At 38.3% G+C, this 20,137-nt stretch overlaps 1 protein-coding gene across 1 annotated transcript; it reads right to left on the bottom strand.

The window, feature by feature from the left end:
- Positions 1 to 889: 889 nt before the first annotated feature.
- On the bottom strand, positions 890 to 15,631 carry LOC140239633 (aqualysin-1-like). The gene is made up of 11 exons (XM_072319466.1): positions 15,617 to 15,631; positions 15,283 to 15,424; positions 14,412 to 14,524; positions 13,859 to 13,981; positions 13,058 to 13,181; positions 12,282 to 12,403; positions 7,219 to 7,357; positions 4,469 to 4,653; positions 2,715 to 2,886; positions 1,696 to 1,810; positions 890 to 1,422 (listed from the first exon to the last, which is right to left on the bottom strand). The coding sequence occupies exons 3-10, from the start codon at positions 14,517 to 14,519 to the stop codon at positions 1,698 to 1,700; spliced, it is 1,086 nt and encodes a 361-aa protein (XP_072175567.1). The 5' UTR covers positions 14,520 to 14,524; positions 15,283 to 15,424; positions 15,617 to 15,631; the 3' UTR covers positions 890 to 1,422; positions 1,696 to 1,697.
- Between the last annotated feature and the right edge of the window lie 4,506 nt (positions 15,632 to 20,137).

Below are 20,137 nucleotides of genomic sequence, written 5' to 3'. Positions count from 1 at the left end.
CTAGATGGTCTTCCATGGGTATTATAGAGTTGTATTACTTGTACCGAATACTAGTACTGTAAACCTCGTTCTTCATACACACATGCATGCATACGTGCTCAGAACCGTGCGCATGTACTCCCTCCTCGTGGTTCAGTTCAGTTCAGTTCAGTTTATTTTATTTTCGCACGGAACCGGCTTCAGCCAATGGCTGTTCTTCAGCTGGTCCGTGGTTCACTACAGTGTATCATAAATGAATCGATAATAGGCCCCATTTATAGCATGAAAGCCCATAAGAATCTTGTTGCATCGATTTCCATGTTATAGGCTTCTTTCCAGGGGGTTTGAGTAGCTCATCCATTATAGATCATAAAACAAAATCTGATTTTTTGTTGTTGTTTTGTTTTCATTTGGTGAACAACGTCACGTGCTAATCAATGATACCATTAAGAATGGAGCAAGCGTACAATCCACCGCTGGTGGTATTGAAAAACAAAATAATGGGCCTTCCTGCGTGAGTGTCGAGAAGTGTGTGTGTGTGTGTGTGTGTGTGTGAGTGTGTGTGTGTGTGTGTGAGTGTTTGTGTGTATGCTTGTATGCGAGTGAATGTCTCCGTGTTTGTCAGATGATCTTAATGGAAATGTTGGATCCGATGTTCTATTCTCAGTTTGATGTGTATTTTCCTCATGCGTTATATTCTTTAACCTTTAATAGTTTTTGCTCCCACTGGCATCTCCCTCAAGGATTACATGTCCCAGAGCAAATACACTCCCGATTCCTCCATGCTTTCAACACAGTGGTTGTACAATGCACATCACACAACAGCCATGGCGTATTTGATTAAAGAGAGTAAACGACAAACGAGAGAAAAACATCCGCCATCAGTTACCACTTCTTGGGAATTGTGACTTTATTTTTCAAATCAGTCCAGTTTGCACAGCAAAACTGTTCTTATCTTCTTTCTTAAATCATGATTTGGTTTCCTTTTCTACCCTATTTCTCTAACTTTCTTTTGATTCATTTAATTTTTGAATTTAATTATTGAATTTAATTAATTCATGTAATATCCTTTACGTTTTCCAGGATCCTTTCTTCCCTTTCCAATATGCTTTGAACTCATGTAACTTTAGATTATTAATCCCCTTTTTAGAGGGTCCCCCATCTCCATCTTGAAATTATTCAACACCAAAATGTTTCACTTTTTTAATCTCATCAAAAGTACAATGTAGTAGGGTGTTTTTTTATTATTACTTATGATTCACACTGTACGTATATGTACTATATTGATCATTTTGGAGATGGAGGAAAAAAATAAACTTGAACTTTTATTGAACATCATTATAGTTGTTTCATCAAATCCGTCTCAGAGAGAGAGAGAGAGATCAGCGTCCTTTGTTTACGTCACGTTCCGATTGTTACATCACGACTTTTCTGCATCTGCATCTGCAAGACGAAGTTAAAAGGTAGTTTAACATTGTTGATGACCTCATATTGATGTGAATGAACCGACTAACTCGGATAACACATTTACACATGTCATACGAAAAGGGCCTGCAAGTTACAAAAGTCTGTCTTCCATTATGTCAAATTTGGTTGACTGCTTTCTAGTAACAACGCATTGCACAAATATTTGTATACATATGATGACTGAGGATTCCGTGGGATTACTTTTTTTTTTTCTAACATTTGTTTATTGACAGGAAAGAGAACGGTTACCTCTATGAAACGTAGAGAAGTTTGTTGGGAGAGCCCCATCCAGGACTGGAGATCTTGTTACTCGAGGCACTGTTTACCATGTTGCTGGTATTCTTGCCGTAGAGGGCGATAGCTCCTATAAAACAAGGGTGACAAAAGAAGACGTGGTTGCTCTTCCTTTTAAGTTATTTATCACACCATGCAATATTCTTTAAGCGACGTGAAGAGAGAGAGAAAAAGAAAAGTGAGGAGGGGCAGAGATGAAAAGAGGACAAATAATTAAATATATGTACTGGACAGCTTTTGAAGTCACTGTGTTTGTTTAACCATGTTTTAATTGATTCTGACGTAGAAAAGTTTGAAAAGATGTCTGCAACAAATTCTGGCGAAAAACAATAAAATACAAAAACAGAATACATAAGAAAATAACAAAACGACAAGAACAAAAGAAACTTTGTTTTCTGATTTTGCTATTTTTTTTTGAAAGAAATTTGTTTTGTGTGTCTTGAGGAATTCTGACACAAAAATGAGCAATCTTTCAAGCCTGTTTAAAGAAGTTATAGGCAAAATTATGATTTCATGCACAAATTTGGATAATTGAATAACACAAAACAGAAATTATTCTTTTTCTATTGTATAACCAAGTAATCTCTCTCTCTCTATCTATCTATCTCTTTGAGCATGTCACAATGATCTGAAAGCGAAGTTTTCTCATAGTTTTTAGTTTGTTTGTTTTTTTAATTTCACACAATGCCAAGACAAATTTTACTACGGAGGTCAATGCAACTCAGAAGATCAACCAACAACTTTCTTAATTACCAATGTGCTGCGGGAAGAATGATGTAGAACACAACATCCTCTCTCAATTCCTGCCAAATAGCAAGCTTTTAAATTCAATCATCATCGCGACTCTAGTGAAGTAAAGCACAATATTTATTTCAAATTAGATGTGAAATATGTTAATGACTTTAAGGGGCTTTGATATCAATTTGCAATCAAATTTAAGTATAAACCACCAAAGGCTAACCATATTTTCGTACCTGCGACGTGCGGGCAAGCCATGGAGGTTCCGCTGATAGTGTTGGTGGCCCAGTTGCTGGTGTGCCACGTGGAAGTGATGGAGGTACCAGGAGCGAAGATGTCGAGGCAGGAGCCGTAGTTGGAGAAGGAGGAGCGAATATCGGAGCTATCCGTGGCGCCGACGGTGATGGCCTGGGGCACACAGAAGAAGAAGAAAAAAAAAAAGAAACCAGAATGATGTCTTGAAAAATCTGGAAACCCATAATTGAATTGAATTGCATTGAATTCTCATGTATCGAGACAAAACCAAATACCATGCATATCACTGGACAAAACATTGCTAAAATCACCAGATTACAGTTTAAGACATAGAAACGTACACCTACGAAAATAAATGCAATGTAATAAAAGCGAACGGACAACACACGCTATCTTGAAGTGAATGCTGGCACCAAGGCTGAAGTCCATTACGAATAAGAGTGTGAAATATGACGGCACCAACTAAAAGCAATCGATGCTTATAAGTACTAGTTGGTTCCTAAGGTTGAATGCGTTTCATATAATACATAATAGAAAACAAACCTAGCCATGAGAACAAAGATGCAAAATATTTGCTGATATCAGGAATAAACAACAAAGATTTCAGACGGAAAAAAAATATAAAAAAGTAAAAGTACCATGATCACTCCACTTTAAAAATAGCTCTTTAGATTCAACTTTCAACTTTATTTTCATTTCCATTAGATAAACAGGGACAATTATATACAATGCATTAACAGAACATATTTGTAATAATTTCAAAAACGTAAATTAACAAAATACATGTGATCATGAGTAACAACATGATTGCATTTTTTAAGGTATATACATATGCATATAGTACAAGGATGGGAATGGAAGTGGAGGGTCCCACTAAAAAGCCAAGCTTGTACGATATGGGACCCTCAGAAATACATAAGAGAACGAATAATGACTTACTGAAACTACAAACAAATACATGAAACAAAATCAAAGAAACCAATGTCAACTGACAGAAAATCAAATGAGGAAGGAACGAAAAGAAGAAGAAAAAGAAGAAGAATGAGAAAAAAAGGGGAAAAAAATGAAACTACAACACGCGCCATCACGGATACAAGCAAACTGGATTCCATGTGTAGGAATATAATGAGAAGCACCCTGGATTGATCTTGCGAAGAATAAGGTACATGATATACCGGTAAGAATGCAGAAGAGCGGACATATAAAAAGGAGAGAATAGACACAATGATATACGGTTCAATAACAGTAACATCTGAGGAGGACTTATATTTCACAGATTATTTTACTCTAATAATAGAAAATAATTTATGTATAATTGATTAATGCATATATAAAAGATGACTGAATTGAGATTCTATAGGGTTAAGAAGAAAATAGGAGAACATAAAAAAGTAATAATAATAGTAACACTGATAATGCATGTAAGCCGGCCGAAAATTAGAAGATGCACAGACATAAAAATATTTCTTGTGAAACGATTATTTTTTAAACCCCATAATAGAATCAAATCCTAGTCTAAAATGATGAAATAATTATGTCCGCAGCTACTGTTAAGCAGTTTTCATCGTTGGGAAGGACTTTGGAAGATGATGTTAAAGGTGCAATGCTGACGCTTTATGTGTATACTGGAATGTATTAAAAAAAAAAAACATAGTCGAACTGATTCAATCATCTGTTTTCAGCTAACGTTCGTAGGTGTTAGCCTATAAACTGGTATATGGTTAAGAATCCTCACCGAACTTTCGCGTGCTGGAGAAGTGCTGCATGCATCTTCGTTGCTGTTGCCAGCGGCAACAGCCGTCGGGACACCCTTTGAGACCATGTATGCGACAGCATTGTCGAGAGAAGTTGATGCACCTCCTCCCAGAGACATGGACGCGACTGAATAGCTGCCACCATTATCTGCGACGTATTCACATCCTATGATTTATAACAGAAGAGTTGAGAACACACAGGAATATAGAAAACTTGAGTCACATCTGAACTTTAGCCAGATCCCGGCAATGCGTTCACTTGTAATTCTTACTGCCGTCCACGGAATCATTTCAATACACACATAGAAAAGGCATACTAGGATATCATTCAAGTTTTGGAGAGGCCCGAGTAAAATTCATGACCATCAAGAAAAAAAAAAAATTAATTAATATTTGGAAATCTCGTAGAGGCATGTGTAAACATTTCCAAACATAAGAGTATAAGGATTAAGTTAAGGTAAATGACTTGTTTAACATAAATGTACGTTAAATCTGCTGTTAGGGTGTTTTAGTGTTTTACTTTTGATACTAGCAGCACCCGTGGGAAACAACGGGACTGAAGGGTTTTATTTTTTTTTCTCATATATACGATTTTGCACATTTTCATTTATGAAGTAAAAAGAAACGTATTCTCATCGTTTCGTTAATTGTGCTCTCTTCTACCCATGACCACCCCAACACACACACATTTCCACCACCCCCCCCCCCGAACAAAAAAAAAGGAAAAACAAACATTCAGGGTAAAATAACCAAAAACGGTAAAAGCAAAACAGTATAGCTGAGCTGAGCAGGACTACTTCATATATAGACCCCTAGTGTTTTTGTGGCTATTGTGCTAAGAGAAATTAAATTTTTCGTCTTAATATGCTCTGTCCTTTTTGTTTTTATCGCCAAAACCTTGGTTTGATAGATCATAGAACCCCCCCCCCCTTTTCCCCCACGTTCGCACACGTCTTATGAATATGTATGTTTACATATCCTTACCCGTTTATCTCCTTCAGACTGTATATTACCATAATAATAATAATAACAATAATAATAATAATAATAATAATAATGACAATTATTATCTATGATATGATCTATGATTTGGGGCGAATGGCCATGTGATCTATAAAATACTCATCAAAGAAAGGGAATTGAACCTTCAATCTTGCGTACAGGATTTAAGATTTAATAGGTCATAATTTTACTAAAAAGATGCAAAGTGAAAACTTTGTACCTTTGAACCTAATTTGCACATCCTAAATGGCGTCTGAGGAAAAAGTCGTTATCGTATGAAAAAAAAAAAATGCCATGTATTTACCAAGATACAGGGTGAGATATTTTTGACCTTTGACCCTGCTTTACAAAGCCAAGATTGCATCTGATTAGATTAGAAAAACGACCCATATGACATAGGCTAAATGTGTGCAAAATATGGGAGTGATAGGGCATGTTATTACCAAGATACAGGTCGAAGTATTGACCTTTGACCCTACCTTGCACAGCCAAGATGGCATCTGAGGTAAAAAATTGTTGCTTTATGAAATGATATCAGGTAACACGGTCCACACATGTGTAAAATCTGGCCCCTGCAGGGCATATAGCAACCAAGATACAGAATAAAAAGTGTTTGACCTTTGAACCTCATTTTCACAGCCAAATTGACGTGTGCCTACAGAGTCGTTATTTTACAAAATGACCCCATGTATCGACGTTCACATGTGTGCAAAATATGGGGGTGATACCGTATTCACTAACGAAGATACAGAATGAAGTATATTTTAACTTTGACCTCACTTTGCACAGCCAAGATGCCATCTGAGCAAAAAGTTGTTACTTTGTGAAATTATTTTTGCAACATGGTCTTTACGTATGGGAAAGATGGACCATTGTATTCACCAAGATACAGGATGAAACAATTATGACCTTTTATCCTATGCAACAATTTACCTGCTCATGATGGTGTCTGATGAAGTAGTTGTTATTTTTATGAAAATTAATGATGTACGTGACATGGGCTAAACATATGCGAAATATGAAGGTGATAGGGCCTGTTTTTCTGGAGCTATTGCAGACAAAGTTGAGAGAAAGAAAGAAACATCTCCCTTATATCGAAGCAAAGCTTTAATTTCAGCCAAGCTTCTCAACGTGATCCTGACATCCAATAAAAAAAAAAAGACAAAAACGGAGGGCTTATTACAATAACCCAAAGTCTCAGCTACAACATATTAAAATCTGGGAGAAATTCACCGAAGGTTAAGTGAGCTAGTTCTCAATGAAGACAGTCATGTCAATTTTCATTTCCAGAAAAAAAAAAACACTCCCATAGACATAACACGTAAACTGGTCAAATTTGACAAGCTAGGTTATCTTCAATCGATTTGTTCGAGGTTATGACGTCATCCAATCCGGAATCTGAGGTTTTGGACTGAAAGAGAATTCAACAAGCTACAGTACAACATACTGAACTTTGGGTGAAATTCGGCCAAGGATAAGTGAGATACGCTCGAGTGAACTTATTCGATTATGCCATTTAGAAAATATCCTCTTTTTTTCATAGAGAAATTTGATACCCTTTAATAATTTTGCCAGCATCGGCCACCCATGAAATGATATCTACAACTCATTTCAGAATGTTATGTAATATGTTATATTTCTTTCAGAATGTTATGTAAAATCCGAGAGGATCTCTCGGATCACCTAATTATGTTCAATTGAAGTGCCGTTTGAACAGATGAAAGAATACCTGCCACGATGCCACCGGTGGAGCCAAAGCCAAAGTCCCCGAGCACCTTCACACCCCTGATCTGAACCCCCTTGGCCACGCCGTATGTGTTCGATCCCACGGTACCAGAGCAGTGGGTGCCATGACCGTTCCCATCAGACTGATGTGTCGTGATAGAAAAAAAAAAGTCATGTTGTAGCAGACAGATAGATTGATTTTAGATATTACGGGTAATTCATTAATGAAGTAAGTCTTTTCCTCTTGAATAATACCTACACGAGTACATGGAATATTAAAGAAGAACTCAGAAAATGTAATTTGAAGGAACTTGAAGAAAACATAACGTTTAACCGGTTGCTAGTTTTGCAGATTGCTGTGAGTTCATGTGTCTGCCAATATCTATTTACTGTAAGTCAGTATTGATAATAATGATAATGATGATAATAATGATAACAATAATGATTATGTTGGTGATGATGAAGATAACAATAATAATAATAATAATAATAATAATAACAATGATGATAATAGTAGTAGTAGTGCTTTACTGGCAAGATCTGGACCATGATTTAAAAAAAATAAAAAACAATCATTAAAAGATTCTGCTGTGATAATTGGGTCGTCAATTTCACAGCCGTCCACCAACACTGACCAAGATGTATTTTGGAGGATCGGTATTATTCTTTTGTTTGAGCACTTCCTTAATCACGTCAAATTTGTATTTAACGAACTGCCGCAAAAAAAGAGAAAAAATACTGCTTGGCTGTAAACGTAGCAAGAATGTTAGTATTTGCAGGCCCGTAGCCAGGGGGGGTGCGTCGGGTGCGTACGCACCCCCCCCCAAATTCTGAAAGGTCCACTTTTTCATAATAACGGTTTTTAGCAATTCTCAAGATAACAATCCAAATAAATATAAAGACACATTATATGCTACGTAAATGTGGAAGAGTACGTTTAACAATGTTAAAAGTAATTGTACGAAACCCTTTTGTTGTATGAACCATCGGATCGTCCCCATGCACACAAACACAAATGTTATGTATCAATTTGTGCGAGCTATTATTATATTGGCACTGCATGCCATGGCCCTTGGCGCGTGTGACCGGTGTTTTGTTTTTTTCCACTGGCCGCCCGAGTACGTGCGATTCGTGGATGACATTGAGGTTGACACTTGCATTTTTTCACAGGAACAGAAGTAAGTGGATGAAAATCTAATAGCCTCAAGTTTACATATATGATAAAAATTAAAGAAATTTCCTCGAAATTACTATAATCGAAAACCTGAGACATTTTATATCTACATCTCACAAAGATATAGTACATGTATATATAAGTACATGTTGGCATGATAATGCCTGGGGATAGATAATTATGTCAACTATTTTCCATTATGAATGCATGCTCCAATCAAATTGTGAAAAGGTGGTCATGAATTAGCATTTCTTACGAACGATCAGGAGAGACAAAACAAAATGAAAGGCCTGTCTTACTCCAGTTCTCTATTAGTTATACATTTTCTGATGTTGTGACAGTTCGATTGGTTCTCATTTTGAAGTGAGCCAAAACCTAAGAACATTCTCACTTATAATTTCCAAAGAGTATTATGCAGGCACGCAAACTCAATTTAGTTGTATTTCATTTAAATGTAATGGGTAAGAGGGTATGAGAGAGAATGCTGAGCTATGAAGTAAAATGGTAAAGTAAAAAGTTTGTCAGATAGTATTACAAAAGCCTGAATATTGCAAGAGCTCCGGAGTAAAAACAGTCAGGGAAAAACCCTATGTATGATAACATTGTGAGAGCGTTAGACTGCATTGTGACGCGTCGTTATTTAATTTACATTCTTTATTCATATTTTTCATAAAAAAACACAGGTAATGAGCCGGATTGGGTTAAAATTCTCACTTACAGCTTTGTAGAAGTCTGAGTCAACAGTATCACACAGTACTTCAAGACGTATTAGTACAAACGATTTCTTGAGCCTGCACCGTTTCAGGCTCTGTTCTGGATACGGCGGTAGAAACTCATTCTTTTTTGTTGTTTATTTTATCATTATTTACTAATCTCTTTTCTAACTTACAGGTAGCGGATTTCTTTGCAGGCCAAATTCGGAAATGTACTGTTGATTATTACTTATACATTTTCTCATGTTGTGACAGTTCTATTGGTTCTCATTTTAAAGTGAGCCAAAACCTAAGAACATTCTCACTTATAATTTCCAAAGAATATAATGCAGGCACGCAAACTCATTTTAGTTGTATTTCATTTAAATGTAATGGGTAAGAGGGTATGAGAGAGAATGGAAAGTGCTGAGCTATGAAGTAAATGGTAAAGTAAAAAGTTTGTCAGATAGTATTACAAAAGAAACTCATTCTTTTTTGTTTGCTTGTTTTATCATTATTTACTTATCTCTCTTCTAACTTAAAGGTAGTGGATCTCTTTGCAGCCCAAATTCGAAAATGCCTAGAGACAGCTAGTAACCAAATATGCTACTATTATTTAATATATAAGAAATAACCATTCCAGTATGTATCTTAGTGTGCACAGTAAGACAGATCAAATCAAATAGGAAAACATCTGAGCACTAAGCCTGAGGTCTGAATTTGCACTCAACTTCTTCCAATGGCTAACGGATGTTTAATTTTTGAATTTCACTGACCTCCAAATTTCACAAAGAAAACCTTCTTAGCATGATGGTTAATATGACATTTGACTGATATTGGAGATGTTTGCGAATCGGATCTACTACCTTTAATATTATTAAATCTAAAATGATTATTTGAAAGTTCGGAAATGCTGGAAATATCCTACCACAAGGAGGCAAAATATAAATGGTTCACATTTACAATTCATTTTGTTTTAAAAATTTTCTTATTTATTTTCGTTTTTGACAAACTCGCATACCAACGGCTGATATACTGTATAGTAAAGTGAATGTTTCATCTTCCAAACAGCATCCAATGGGATGGAAAACTCCAACTGAAAGGTGGACACCGTGACCATACTCGCTAAAGAAAACGCGTAATAGGGGTCGTTTTTTCTCACGGATTAGATGGAAAGTGTGATGTACGAGCGTATATAATCAAAGGGTATCAAAAAGGCCGAAATTTGGGAAAATGGTATATTGTTCAATCATGATGAAGTACTTCTTTAGGGTGCAGGAAACATTTAAGGAATACTTGTTTTTAAGGCCCGAAAAAATCATGTGATCATTACTCGTTTAGGGGCCATTTTGAAAGTCCATGTATGAGCATGGTGTCCACCTTTTAATTGTCGCTACCCCTCCCGGGACAGTATCAAAGGACCGTTTTGTTAATTAACGCAATCCCCCCTTCCTTTAAATATCCTGGCTTCAGGCCTGCTAACGCAGGTACACAATAGAAAAAATAAAAGTTAAAACAACACCAGGAAAATCACTATTCTCAATTTTGCGGCGCGCTACGCGCGCAGAGTCTCGAACACAATTAAACTTTGCAACTTCCTGGCAAAATTAGTTTTTACTATTTCCTAGATGAAATACCGTAACGCGATTGCATGCAACAGACAAAAATAAAAAACTTCCTTGAGACTTTAAAACGTCATTAAAACAGTCAAAATTCACAATTTGCGCAAATTCTTATACAACTTTTGTAGTTCGGTCGTCCAAAGAATATATATATATATATATATATATATATATATATATATATATATATATATATATATATGTAATTGTGTGTGTGTGTGTTTGTCATCATTGGTATTGGTACCGAAGGTCCGTTTTTTTAGTGACCGCACCCCCCCTTGAAAAATCCTGGCTACGGGCCTGATTTGCGGTATCTACGAGTACATCTTTGGTTGTTGGGAGCCATGGGAGGGCATGGATATTTCTGGTATTTGTGAAAAAGATTACTCTTGTGCGATTAATAGACCTGAGAAGAGTTATTGTGATCCATGGTTGTCATGGTACCACTTTTTTTTTTTCAATTTAAATGATGAAGTCTACACTAGAGTCATAAATTTAAATTTTCATTCAATTTTCAAAGGATAAGTCAGCATCACTATGATTACACCTCGGACAAATCTGATAACCTTAATTTCTCTCTAAATTTACTAAGAATTAATTCCGACATTACACGAATACTAAAGGATTGTGAGTCTGAAAAAAGGTGGTCATTAAGTTAGACATAAGAACATAAATAAGAAAGTGATCTGTGACGTCAGAAACAATTTACCAGGTGTGATGTCAAAAAATAATGAATCATTTACAAAAAATTCCAGTCGGGTTTCTCGTGAGTGGCATAAATCATTTCGATGAAACGCATACAGGAATCATCACTGTAATACATAAGATTGAGGTTAAAAACCGACTGAGGACGGAATGAGGCTGTTAATAATCTACATGAGAGCGAAATTTCACTTATACCCCCATTTCACAGAGATTTTTTTTTTCCTTATTAGCCACTAATCGGAAGCAAAGTTTGTTGCTTCTGGCCACCCACCGAAATGTATTTGATAGCAGTCTGATGAATCCGAATTGTGTTGGTCGACCAGCAGGTCGGTTTCAGACATGTCGGGCTGTGATCTGATGAGGCAAGATCGTCCGGTGAGGATGGATCATGCCTGGCATGTCTGACACTGACTCGATAGTCGACAAGCACTAGTGGGATTCATGAGACTGCTATCCGATACACTTCAGTTGGTTGCCGGAAGCAACAAACTTCGCTTCTGACGAGTGGCCGATGAGCAAGAATCTCTGTGGAATTGGGGTAAAAACAGTTTATAGCGGGAGGCAACAGCTATAGGGCAAGTAGATAACAAATTGCTGAGAATGGTCGAACACACTACAGTAACGCATTTTGCATGCACAATAATATTGACAAAAATCAGTTGGAGCCTACTGGTCAGTAACGTCATGGAAAGGAGCCCAGAAAAGGACATGGACTAAAAATAATTGAAATTGGGTTTTAAAATGAACTTCAGAATAAAGATGAACCCCCTCCCCTCCGAAAAAAAAAAACAAAAAAAAAAACAAAAAAAAAACAAAAAACACACACACGCACACATAGAGAGGCTTGCTACTTATATCGAAGTTGAAAACTTACGCCACCGGAATTACAGATTCCTGAAGTACAATCAACCACCTGCTGAGCGCGGCCCCCAAAGTCGTTGTGAGTATCGCGAACTCCGGTATCGATCACCCAGACGGTGTAACCACTTCCGGTGCCTGTGGAATCATTTCAAAATCAACGTCAAAAAGTCAACCTAATATAACGTCCTTATGGCAAGATCCAAGGAATTCATCACCATCTAATTTTACCTTATTCATGATGATGGGGTTGATGTTTAAAGGGATGGTATAGTATTGGTTGAGGTGAGAATTCAGCTTTTTTTTTTTTTTTTGCGAAATACTTTAAAACCACTGTACGAAATGTCACAAAAAAATACAATTATATAAGAGTTCATTTCATATAGTTCATTTGATAAAAATCGGTCTTGAAATGGCTGAGATATCCACAAACAAAGTAAACCAAAGCGATCTTAACAAAAGATGGGTCCCACCTTTTATTACTATTGCTTGTTTTGAATATCTCAGCCATTTCAAACCAATGAAGTATTTTCATCAAATAAACATTGAATTCCTCCTTAAATATAACATGCTCTTTCGTATTTCTCATCATCTCAAAAATCACCAAAGAAGTCAGAATTCTGAGCCAGGTGTCAGCCAAAACTATACCATCCCTCTAAGCTATATTATAGGTCTGAAATGTGTATGTTATCCGATTTCTTAGTTGTTTTGTTCTGACGGGAATGTCTGAATTTAGTTTCTTTACAGCCCATCACTCTCAGACGAGTCAACTGCATTACAAGTCTTGCTTACCGCTCGTTGAGTAGTAGTCGTCAAGAGGCAGATCCCTCTGGTTGATACGGTCCAGACCCCAGGTCTCCTGAGTGCGGTAGACGCCTTCCTGCTCCACGTACTCCACGGCGTCAAGGTTGCGGACCTGCAAGGGTAATATTCATGGCAACATCGAGTCGAGAACCACTTGCTGACGTGATACCAGCATTGTTTTTCTTTCAAAAGGATTCATGGAGGAGGAACGGAAGAGCAGACTGGGACAAGGGAGGTTAAAGGGGGTTGATATTAAGTGGATGGGAGAGGGGTGAGGGGATGGAAGGGGGAGGGGGGGGGGGTTTCTGATACCAGACCCGATAAAGTTTGTGGAGAAAAGAACAAGATCAAATGCAATAATTCTGCAACGTATTACTCTAGTAACCCCGACCTGTGTCATCACATTTTGAGAAACATGATTATGTAATCCTGCTATCCACAACTTCGTATAATCGATTTTTAGTAGGACGAGCTATGATAAATAAACACAATTCTAAGCAAGATTATACAGAATATGCAATCAGGAAGATCGGAGGACCACCTCAGTAATAAATGTTTAATACAGTAGTTTACTAATGAAAAACAATGTTACAATTTATCTTTACTTTCCCAAAGCATGGTATAGAGACAGACTATCAATCTTCTTTGCTGGCCTAAAAGTGCATCGATCCGATTACTGTAACACACAAAAAGACATTTTTAGCCGAATACCTTTTACAAATGCAGGCTACATAGTGGATTTTTTTTCTGTTTTGTTTTGTTTTGTTTTGTTTTTTTTTTTAAACTTACGATAGCAAGAACCTTGTCCGAGAGCTCCGCGGCGAATCCATGCAGGACGCGACGGAACTTGCCTCCGACACGACCACCGGTGAGACTCACAGTAGTAGCGATTTCATCGACGTCGTACCCATCCTGTGACGTGATTAAGATGCACAGTAATTGTGTTGAGTCAAAGTCTAATCAGCAATAACTGCATAAAGGCTGCGGAACCTGAGAGGGAGTCTGAGAATCCACCCCTCAAGCACTTTCATAGGCTCTTAAAAAAAGAAAGAAATAAACTCCTATACCAACCCTCCCGCACACAAGGAAACACAGAAGCAAACAAAATTATAATCGTTAAGCAGCAAGCGTGACCGGTATGATTATTACCGATCTGTTGACAGTGAGATCACTATAGGTTTGTTCAAAGTAAGAAGCGCAACACCACGTCATATTGGTTTTTTTTTTATCTCATTGGAAACGGAATTCAACAAAGGCATAGGAGGAGAAATTTCATTTCTATAAACTCATGAAATATAAAGCAAACTAATCCTTTAGACCCTCTGTTCACAGCCACACTGACCTTGAGTTTGACGATGTACTTGCCCTGGATGGGTTCCGAGTTCTTGAGGAGTGGGGCCAGCTCGGCTGTGGCAACAGCCACCAGGAGGAGAGCGAGAAAAGCACGCATCTTGTCTGGAGACGAATTACAAGGTACAAGGGCCTATGATTCATGTTCTTTAGTGCTCGTAAAATCGAACAATTTGTCTTTTCAATAATTGCTGCTAATAGGATGCTAATCGTATGCTGTTGTAATACGTTTTAATAAAAGGAGCATCGATATGGAGTGAGGACTACAAATGATTCTAATGTGTGGCAAGAATCGACTCTCTGTTCGCAAGTGCGCGGAGAACATTCCTTCTTTCTTTTATTTCTTTTTGGTGGAATAATGAGCAAAGAAAATGAGATTCCATGGGTATTCGAACCTGAGACCTCCGGATTGCTAGCCCGGTGCTCTACTGACTGAACTAATAGAAAGCCCTAGTGCAGTTTTTGTCCCAGAAACCCTTAATTCTCAATGCTCGTGTGGTCAGAAGCTAAAGCAGTGTGTGTGTGTGTGTGTGTGTGTGTGTGTGTGTGTGTGTTTGACACACACGCATACACTTAAACCTGATATAGATCCGAATAATAATTCAACTTGGGAATAAAATATGAGGATCACCGAAGTGATACGGCTTTTTGAGTATGTAACAAACGCAATCAGAAGGAACTTATTTCTTCTGATAGAAAAGAAAAAAAAACATGTACAGTGGATAAAGATGAAAAGCCTCGTGAAAGGAGGATGGATTTGATGGCAAAGACGCCCTACTGCAAAGGAAACAGTATGATATGTCTATACATCAAAACTGTATTGTGATAATATGGAGAGATAAACAACCAAACTCCAAACTCACCGTTGATATAAAGCAGAAGTAGATTCTGAAGCTCGAAGATTGAAGCTGATGATGTGTGTGCAATAATCAGCCGTATTTATACTTTTCGAACCATTGAATATCATCATCGCTTTCCTGTGGACTCACGTCTTTATCTGATATTCTGCATCAAAGGAATGAAAAAGAGTTCAGTCTTTTTTTAGCAATGGAGTAAATATCATTCAATAGAACAGTTAAAAGTGATATCCAGGTCTAAGCGTGGAAAAATGCCAGCTTTCGATTACATGATTGGTCGATGCCCTGTTGACAATCACCATTTTGATCTGCCATGTTCAGTAAATGTTTCAAAGGTAACATTTCACGTCACGCATGGAAAAATACTGGCATGCAACCAATAGCAGGATCGTTTTGTATTTCTGAAGTACATGGCAAAGGAGTCAAAAGACCTCTCGTGCACATCAATAGGGAGCTTTAGATTTTAGACGCGCGGACGTTCAAAGGGGAAAAACATGGTCTGAGCGTGCGCAGTAGCGCACGTCAAGTTACTGCGCACGCTCAGACCATGTTTTTTTCCCTTTGAACGTCCGCGCGTCTAAAATCTAAAGCTCCCTATTATCTAGCCTTTAAACAAGGCGACTCGCTCTGCGTGCCCCCGTATAGCGCGTTTACCCCACAAACTTGTTGGCCGGCGAGCGGAGAGAGCCGCCTTTATCCACTCGTTCAGGGATGTGTACGCAGAAAATACACACGGCACCAAGGCAAGCCTCGTTAATATTAAGTAGTGTGCCGTGTGTGCCGTAGTGTGCCGTGTGTATTTTCTGCGTCAAATTTGTACGCAAATTTGTCAAAGAATATAAAGCAACAACAACGACAAAAGTACACATCCCTGCAGGCGCGCCGGAAGCAGTTTTGGATTGGGGGGGCAAACATTGGAGGGGGCTCAAGATTAGACCATGCATATGTTACACAATACACACACACACACACACACACACACACACGCACTCACATCTATTTTATATATATATATATATATATATATATATATATATATATATATATATATATATATATATGTGTGTGTGTAAAGTGGCGTACGGTGGGTCGAAACATGGGGGAACCATAAAGTAATTTTAGACGGTCTGTATGCTTACAAGTGCGTGTGTGCGTGAGCAATAATGGGACTACAATACATTACGGAATGTGATACATTCAACAACACAATCAATGAGGAACATTGTAAGTTTTCCTTACATGGATTATGGAATGACGGTGTGAAACGATCGACAAATTATATACTGTCAGCAACATAAGGTGAATGGCATAACAATAAAATGCGAGCGAGCGAAGCGAGCGAGCTTGAAAATTTTGATATTCTACAGTTCCAAAACTGGAGTTTTAATTGTAGCTATTCGCTTTGGAAATAAATGGGGGCGCATCGGGCGCAACTGCTGGCAATTATTGGCAGCAACATTTAGGAGAATGGCATAACGATTCAATGCGAGCGAGCGAAGCGAGCAAGCTTGAAAATTTTGACATTCTACAGTCCCAAAACTGGGATTTGTAGCTATATCTTTCACTCTGGAAATTAATGGGGCGGCGCATCGGGCGCAACTGCTGGCAATTACTGGCAGCAACATTAGGAGAATGGCATAACGATTCAATGCGAGCGAGCAAAGCGAGCGAGCTTGAGAATTTTGACATTTTACAGTTCAAAAACTCCCGTTTATAGTTATATCTTTCGCTTTGGAAATTAAGGGGGGCATCGGGCGCAACTGCTGGCAATTACTGGCAGCAACGTTAGGAGAGTGGCATAACGATTCAATGCGAGCGAGCGAAGCGAGCGAGCTTGAAAATTTTGACATGTTACAGTCCAAAAACTCCCGTTTAGTAGCTATATCTTTCGCTTTGGAAATTAAGGGGGGGGGGCATCGGGCGCAACTGCTGGCGATTACTGGCAGCGACGTTAGGAGAGTGGCATAACGATTCAATGCGAGCGAGCGAAGCGAGCGAGCTTGAAAATTTTGACATGTTACAGTCCCAAAACTGCCGTTTGTAACTATACCTTTCGCTTTTTAAGAGGGGGGGGGGGGGCATCGGGCGCAACTGCTCGCAATTACTGGCAGCAACATTAGGAGAGTAGCATAACGATTCAATGCGAGCGAGCGAAGCGAGCGAGCTTGAAAATTGTGACATTTTACAGTCCCAAAACTCCAGTTTGTAGCTATATTTATCTTTCGCTTTGGAAATTAAGGGGTGGGGGCATCGGGCGCAACTACTGGCAATTACTGTCAGCAACATTAGGAGAATGGCATAACGATTCAATGCGAGGCGAGCGAGCTTGAAAATTTTGACATTCTAGAGTCCAACAACTGCCGTCGTAGCTATGTTTTTCGCTTTAGGGGGAGGCGCACCGGGCTCAACTGCTGGATGCGAGCGAGCGAAGCGAGCGAGCTTGAAAATTTTGACATTTTACAGTGCAAAAGCTGCCGTTTGTAGCCATATTTTTTCCCTTTTATTCTTGTATATACATATCTATTTTATTTTCTTTGTTTATTCATTTATTTTTATTATTATTATTTTTTTTTTTTTTGGGGGGGGGGGGCTTTTTGGGGGGGCAAAAATGCGTTTTGCCCCCCCACTTTTTGGATTGGGGGGGCGGCCGCCCCCCCCTGCCCCCCCACTTCCGGCGCCTATGTCCCTGAACGAGTGGATGAAGGCGGCTCGCTCCGCTCGCCGGCCAACAGGTTTGTGGGGTAAACGCGCTATACGGGGGCACGCAGAGCGAGTCGCCTTGTTTAAAGGCTACCTATTATCTGGCACCAGTGCCAGCCGCGGCCCAGTGCTAGTTTGCAGGCACAAACCCTTGTTGGTCGTATAGGAGTCTGCATGCGCCAAGACTAATACACGCACCACTACACTGCAGCCTCTCCCAACAAGGAGAAGCTTCAACACAGGGCCTATGGGACAGTGCCAAAGTGGTGTATGTAGTAGTCTTGGCGCAGACTCCTTTACGACCAACAAGGGTTTGTGCCTGCAAACTAGCCCAGTGCCGTATCTTAATATACGGCACTGCCGCGGCCGAAGAAATAGCGCCCTCAACGAAGGACAAACAGGACACATCCACAGAACTATATATCTGTGGACACATCAGAATCGACTCGACACATGCTCGACGCCATGACTGTGTCAAAATGAACTATTGAGATAATTAGAGCTCATACTGCCACTTAATGCTGCTTGATGGACGGATCATTATGGAGATGAAAAGGAAAGGGAAAGACGATCGATTCGTTTCAAAGATACATGTATTTTGATCCTCGTGTAGAAATTGAGTGGAAATAGGACCCACACCATGATTATTGTACAAATCAATTTCAGTTTCTTTCACGAGAAAAGCATGTAAACTTCCAGACAAAATTTCGTAATCGTCAAGACCATTATTATACTTCATGTCTTTCCTTTTCGTTTCTCAAAACGCCGTAGGAGTCTTCATGCAACAGATGAAAATATCTCATATACACGCACCCACACACTTTTTATTACATGTATGTATGTATGTATGTACGTATGTGCGCATATCTGTAAAAGAAAAAAACAAGCACGCACACACACAAAAGGGACTCAAGAAACTACAAAGACACATAGCCAATGAAATGGAATACCCCGACGTTGACATAATAAAAAATCATCAATCGCCATTTTTTTTATGCAATATGCTTGAGAGTATAGGCCTATATTATTCATGGAAACTTTATTACGTGAATTGAACACGTTTTTTTTTTTATTTAGTATATTTTAGAGTCTGTTAATGAATTGTCTTTCGTAAAGATCTTTTCCCAGAGAAACACACAACAACAACAACAAAATAAATATATCTCCCCTTCTCCCAAAACTATAATAACTTTTGAATGAATGAGTTTTTAGCAAAGCAATTTTGCAGAGGAATTTGTACAAATTTCATTAAATAACCCCAGTGTGAAAATAAGAGTGTTGTATGAGCTGTTGCGTATAGGCACACATTGCAGACGAAATGATAACTTTTCAAAAGTCACAACAGTCTTTTTTTTTTCTTTTTTTTTTTTTTGGTGGGGTGGTTGTGAAACATTCTGTTCCTGGTTAGTGTTAAATTGCTGTTGTTATTAACATTTATCAATGATTGTTTGACATCCCACCATTATGCCATAATCATATCAACGGTAGCATTTCTTGCTCCATCTTAAAATTCCATCTTAGAATTGTGTGCACTCAACCACCACACAGCGACTCCCTCAAGTATGTTCACATGACATGGGATGTTATGTACATATTGGTAACAATATGATTGTGAATTCGTTCAATAAACTGGGTAGAGTTTGCAGTTAAAGAGGGCTGAGAATGTATAGCCATTTCCCCCTGAGATTGTGGTCATCTAGCCGTAGAAAAAAAATAGAAAGCATTAAGTGAGGTAAGGCATTATCATTATTATTATTATTATTATTATTATTATTATTATTATTATTATTATTATTATTATTATTATTATTGTTGTTATTATTATTTGGTGGGGGAGGGGTTTGGAAAAAAGAAAGCTAACGGTCCGTTTGCTCATGTCAGTAATAGCATAAGACATATTATAGCCCTATACTTCACCTTAATATCCGACACTATAGTTATTACACATGTACATGTATGCCATACATTTTACTGGCCTCTTGTATGTATTAATTGCTTCATCGTGACTGCATCCCATTTGTGATATCTTTCATGAATGATTTGGAATCCATAACGTGCAAGGACTCATTTGCGGGTATTATATGCAAATTTCGAATTTGGGTATAGCTGCACCTGACACATTCCGTGAATTTAAGATCCTTGATGTGATTAAGCCCACATT

Source organism: Diadema setosum, chromosome 2 (genome assembly GCF_964275005.1).
Source record: "Diadema setosum chromosome 2, eeDiaSeto1, whole genome shotgun sequence".
Classification (NCBI taxonomy): Eukaryota; Metazoa; Echinodermata; class Echinoidea; order Diadematoida; family Diadematidae; genus Diadema; species Diadema setosum.
This window is presented reverse-complemented; position numbering and strand designations above follow the sequence as displayed.